The following is a 5,325-nucleotide window of genomic DNA, read 5'->3' on the forward strand; positions in this document are numbered from 1 at the left end:
TCTCAACTCTATATGGAGAACCTCTGTCTCAAGCTAAGCAGGAGATAAGACCATTTAAAGACTAAAATAAGGGGGCGGGGAGCAGCAGGAAGAAAGCTAATAAAAGGAGCATTTCTGGGTCTGACGAGGAAGTGAGTCTAAGGCAGTCACACCAAAGGTACCCAATTTATGATTCTGGCAGCAATCTGGTGGTAAAATATTTCAAGATTTTTCAATCCAGAGAAGTGTATAAAAATATTAAAGTTAACTGAGCAAATTAACTTTAAAACCAAAAGTTTAAAAACCAAACTTCCAACAGTAGGAATCTCCTAAGATCTGAAATCAAAGAAACTCACTTCATCAATTTTGTACAGTATTAGGAAAAAAAGTAACAAATGTAAAGATTTGTTTTATTTCTATTGGGGGAAGGAAGAGGATAGATATAACTGTTATCCAATTTTCTGTCCACCGTGTACACACATACCCACACATACATATACATACACACCCAAAAGTTGCCCCCCCAAAAGCAAAAACCACCCTCAAACTGTATCAATACTTCGTATTTTGACCAAAAGAATAGATCCTGGGAAGTGCAAAATGCAAAATCAAATGACCGAGAAATGCTGATCAAACAGCATTATTAATATACAAAATATTTATGTTACTGAACTAGTAACAGGTGATGTTCTCCATGTCTGTAAAACTTTGGAACAACAGAGCTGATTGTTAAATCTAGTCCATGCCAGCTTCCAAAACCCAGAAGATTTTAGTTAGCTTCATTTTTCGATGCTTCATCAAAATTTTCAACAAGATCTGACAAAAAGAAGAAAAGAAAACAATAAATAAAATGCAAATGAGTCAAAATAGTTGCAACTAGAATTAGTTAAAAAACAGAAAAGGCAGAAATGAACTAATGGCATAACAATGACTTTTATAAACAGTAATCTTAAGGAAATGGGACTTTAAAAATGCATGTAAAAATACTAAGGTGAAATATTTTTATGTCAGCTTAATGACAACAATTTTTAAAATTATTTTACTATTTTATGTGTATGGATGTTTTGCCTGAATGTATGGCTGTGTACCATGTGCATGCAGTACCTGAGGAGACCAAAAAGGGGTGCTGGATCCCCTAGAACTGGGGTAACAGATGGCTGTGAGTCACCATGTGAGTGCTGGAAATTGAACCCAGGTCCTCAGGAAGAGGCCAGTGCTCTTAATAGCTCAGCCATTTCTCCAGCCCTCCAATAAAAAAATTTCAACAATAATAAAGTATACTGATAATAGTGATTTCAATTTAATACATGTAGGCAACAGAGCTTTATGGAATATTTTCTGACTCTAAGTTCTCATTCTTTCTTATTCGTTATATCTTATCACTGGGATTTCAGTCTGGACTCCCTGGTCTTTGTGATCTCTGTCTAGAGAACTTAGACAGAAACACAAAGAAACAGCATAAAAGACCAGTACATTCATTTATAATAAAGTAGAGTACATATCAAGGGGTCAGTGTAGTAAGTGTGGACAATGCTTGAGGGGCCACTGACTCAGACTACATTTTAGGCAGGTTGTATATTATTCTGAAACCTCCAGGACAAACAGCTTTTCTTTTCTTCTCTCTTCTCTTCTCCTCCCTCCCCCTTTCCCCCTTCTGTTTTCTGCCCCCTTTGGTTTTTTAAGACAGAGTTTCTCGGTACAACAGCTCTGGCTGGAACTCACTATGTAAAACAGGCTGGTCTTGAACTCACAGAGATCTGCATGCCTCTGCCTCCCAAGTGCTGGGATTAAAGGCAGGCACCACCACCAACTGGCCAACAACAGCCTTTCTTGAGGGACTTTGTTCTGTTCAGGTAAGTGACAACCCTATTTGGTTTGACACTGGTAGAAGGCAATTGTGTGTCTTTGGTTCTCTATCAGATAATACAATAGTCTTTTATTATAAGGGTTAGCATTCCTGGAACCAGGCTTAGATAGTATTATATAATGGCAGTTTAGGATGTCATGTCTCTCCCATGAATAGGGATAGGGCTTAGGGGACATTTTCTGACCGGAAGTTCCACTCCTTGGTTTTACAGGCTGATGATTATGAGGGAAGGCTCCATCTCCAGTGTCTTCCAAGCCAGCTAATATCTAACTAGAAACCTAACACTATCCATATCATTGTAAATCAGATGAAATTCGGTCAGAAAAATTCTGAAAGTCATCTATGCAATAAGTGAAAGGAGATAAATTATTTTTTTCTTAGTTTTATGTGCATGTGTGTGTGCGTGTGAAGGTCAGAGACAACCTGTGCAAGTTGGCTCTCTCCTTCCACAATGTGGGTCTCAGGGAAGAAATTCAAATTGTCAGGCTTGGCACCAAGCATTTTTACTAGAATAGTCTTACTGGTTGGAGACAAATTTTAACACTAACAAAATGTCTTTTACCTGGAACATCATCATCTTCTTCATCAATGTCTTCTGGTTTTGGTGCTTTACTATCCAATACTATAAAAAGTTTATATGAATATTAGTCGCTGAGAACAAAGAGCTCCACAGAACACCTCTAATACTTATCATCTCTCTGTCCAAACCTCCTATGGCTACTAAGTACAGTCAATCTAAAAGTCATTTCTGTGTTTTTGCTTAAGTAGCATTAAAAACTCTTAAATTAATTCCACTGTGCAGTAAAGGTAAAAGTTACATGCAAAATGAAGAATTTGAGAAGCTTGAACAAAGGTATTCTCCATATAAAAATATCTGAGACTTCCTAATTTGATCTAAGTAACTAGCTATGCAGTATGATCACATGACCACTGAACTACAAGACTTTTTGATGATAAGAGAGACAAGACATGCATGAAATCAACACCAACTTAAAAATTCAGAATTTATGATTACCATATTTGTAATGGTAATCATAGTAGCAATTGACAATACTGTATCTAAATATTCTATAATATACACTATTAGTTAAAAAAGCAAACTATAAGTTTTATGAAGCACACAAGTGGTGATAAAGAAATTATAAGAAGTATGTACTGAGGCAAATTCTTTCCGTTTAAGAAAGACACTTTATATTTATTTATGTATTTATTTTGAGACAGGGTCTCTGACTCAACTTCCCTAAACAGCTGAGAATAACCCTGAACTTCTGATCCTTCTGCTGGAATTACAAACATATGCCATCATACCCAATTTATTTACTGCTAGGGATCGAACCAAAAACTTATGCATAATAGTCTAGGAATCTGTCAACTGTGCTACATCCTCAGTTTCCGACGGGATGTTTTTAAAATTATTAGGTTTCTTAATTAAAGCAGGGAAGAGGGAAAGTACTGACTTGAAATACATACCTTGCCGTGGGAACTGCTCAGCTAACTTTCTAAGGCTTGTTAAGCTGTCAGCACCAAGCTGACTTAGTATTCCAGGAAGCATTTCTGTGATTGGTTTGGCTTCTGCATGACCAGTAATTGCAAAGGTGTTAGCGGAGAGGGAAGCTTGGACTTTGGGGTTGTTGAAATGAATAACTGTTCCATCATCTTTAATCATGTTCACCTGTATGGGCACAGAAAACAATGAATTTCACATGCTAGATTCAAATAAAAATAGCTTAAAAACATTTTTATCAATTATGGCACTTTACACAGTAGCAATCCCACAGCAGTAATTAGCTCAGCAATGAATATGGCATACAAAGATCCTTGCTATGGAGCCAAGATTACTAGAATTGTTAAGAAAGTCACCCAGGCCTCAAGGTGGAAGAAGTTCATGACCACTTTTTTGTTTATTTGTTTGAGACAGGGTTTCTCTGTGTTGCCCTGGCTGTCCTGTAACACAAGAGAGCTGCTTGCCTCTGCCTCCCAAGTGCTGGAATTCAGGCATGTGCCACCACCACCTGGCTTTTAAAAAATATTTTTATTATTGTATATGTGCATATTGGGGAGTGCACATGCTGAGGTCGGAGGATCAAACAGGTCATCAGGCTTTTGAAGAGTATCTTGCCCACCACTAATTATTATTATTTTTTAAATCAGACACAAGGGTCTTGTGATTTCTTCCAGTAGCTGGGGCTACAGGCGTGTTGCTAGTTTGTTTTGCATGCTCTGTTCTGGGGTACTCTGGGTATTCCAGGTGCTAAACGAAATCCATCCCTACCTCTTTACTTTTTTACTTTGAGATAGATTCTTACTGAGTTGCCAGGCTGGCCTTGAATCTGTGATCCTCCAGCCTCAATCTTTTAAGTATCTGGGACTACAGACCTGTGCCTACAGGCTTGACAATTTTCTTAAATATACCTTCTCACCACCTTCACTAATTTCTGTCATCAAAGCTTTCCCAGTAACTCACCCTCCAGGAAATGCTTTGTTAATAACCAGGAGGCCTTTAACATCATCCTGCCATTACTTCTTTAGCTTTTACCATTTGGATCTGCTATTTACATTGTTATTTCTCTCTCATGTATTTCCTTTCTGAATTTTTTGGTTTGGTTTGATCTCATTTACACAAGTTAAATGTGTAAATATTCTACCGTGTGATTGATTCCACTATAAAAGTCACCTTGGTGATAACTACTTATTATATAAGGTCAGGAGAATGACACTTAACCACTTCAGAGGCACAGAACTACTACGCTTGTCCCTGGAGGCAGAGGTGGGGGGGGGCAGGGAGTGTCTCTCTGTGAGTTCAAGGCTAGCCTGGTTTACAGAGCTAGTTCCCAGGACATCCAGGGCTACACACAGAAACCCCATCTCAAAAAAAGGCTTTAATCTTATGCCCTTCCTTTCTCCGTAGCTTTTGGTTCCTGTCCTGGAGCTAGCTTTTGTAGACCAGGCTGGCCTCGAACTCACAGAGATCCGCCTGCCTCTGCCTCCCGAGTGCTGGGATTAAAGGCGTGCGCCACCGTCGCCCGGCTGTTTTTGCTCATTTTTAAGACAGTTGTCTCACTCTGTAGCCCTGGTTGGCCTTAAACTTATAGAAATCTACCAGCCTCTGCCTCCCAAGTGTTAAGATTAAAATTGTATATTATACCACTCCCAGTTTATTTTAGGTTCTTTTAAGTATATCATATGCAATAAGCATTCAATATTGCTGCTTTAGAGAAATGGCATCATAACTCAATTTAGAGCAACATTAGAAGATAATTTTTTTTTTTTATTCTGAAGATGACTGCAGCTTTGGTAGAAAAGTTAAATGTTAAAGCAGTTAAAAGCCAGCCCTGTGGTGGTGGCACACACCTTTAATCTCAGCCCTCAGGAGGCAAAGGCCGGCAGATCTTTGCAAGTTCAAGGCCAGGACAGGCTCCAAAGTTACAAAGAAACCTTGTCTTGAAAAAAAACAAAAGCAAAAGCCTTGGAGACCTGGG

At 38.5% G+C, this 5,325-nt stretch overlaps 1 protein-coding gene across 2 annotated transcripts in view; it reads right to left on the reverse strand.

Annotated features, from left to right (window-relative positions):
- Positions 1–343: 343 nt before the first annotated feature.
- Btf3l4 (basic transcription factor 3 like 4) overlaps positions 344–5,325 on the reverse strand; it is a 20,221-nt gene continuing 15,239 nt past the window's right edge. For both annotated transcript variants that reach the window (XM_005353556.2, XM_005353558.3), the window contains 3 exons: positions 3,317–3,518; positions 2,409–2,468; positions 344–795 (listed from right to left, as the gene is read on the reverse strand). In XM_005353556.2, coding sequence (XP_005353613.1) covers positions 749–795; positions 2,409–2,468; positions 3,317–3,518 — 309 coding nt within the window. In that variant the 3' untranslated portion in view covers positions 344–748. The remainder of the gene's footprint in view (positions 796–2,408; positions 2,469–3,316; positions 3,519–5,325) is intronic.

This window comes from Microtus ochrogaster, chromosome 10 (genome assembly GCF_000317375.1).
Source record: "Microtus ochrogaster isolate Prairie Vole_2 chromosome 10, MicOch1.0, whole genome shotgun sequence".
Classification (NCBI taxonomy): domain Eukaryota; kingdom Metazoa; phylum Chordata; class Mammalia; order Rodentia; family Cricetidae; genus Microtus; species Microtus ochrogaster.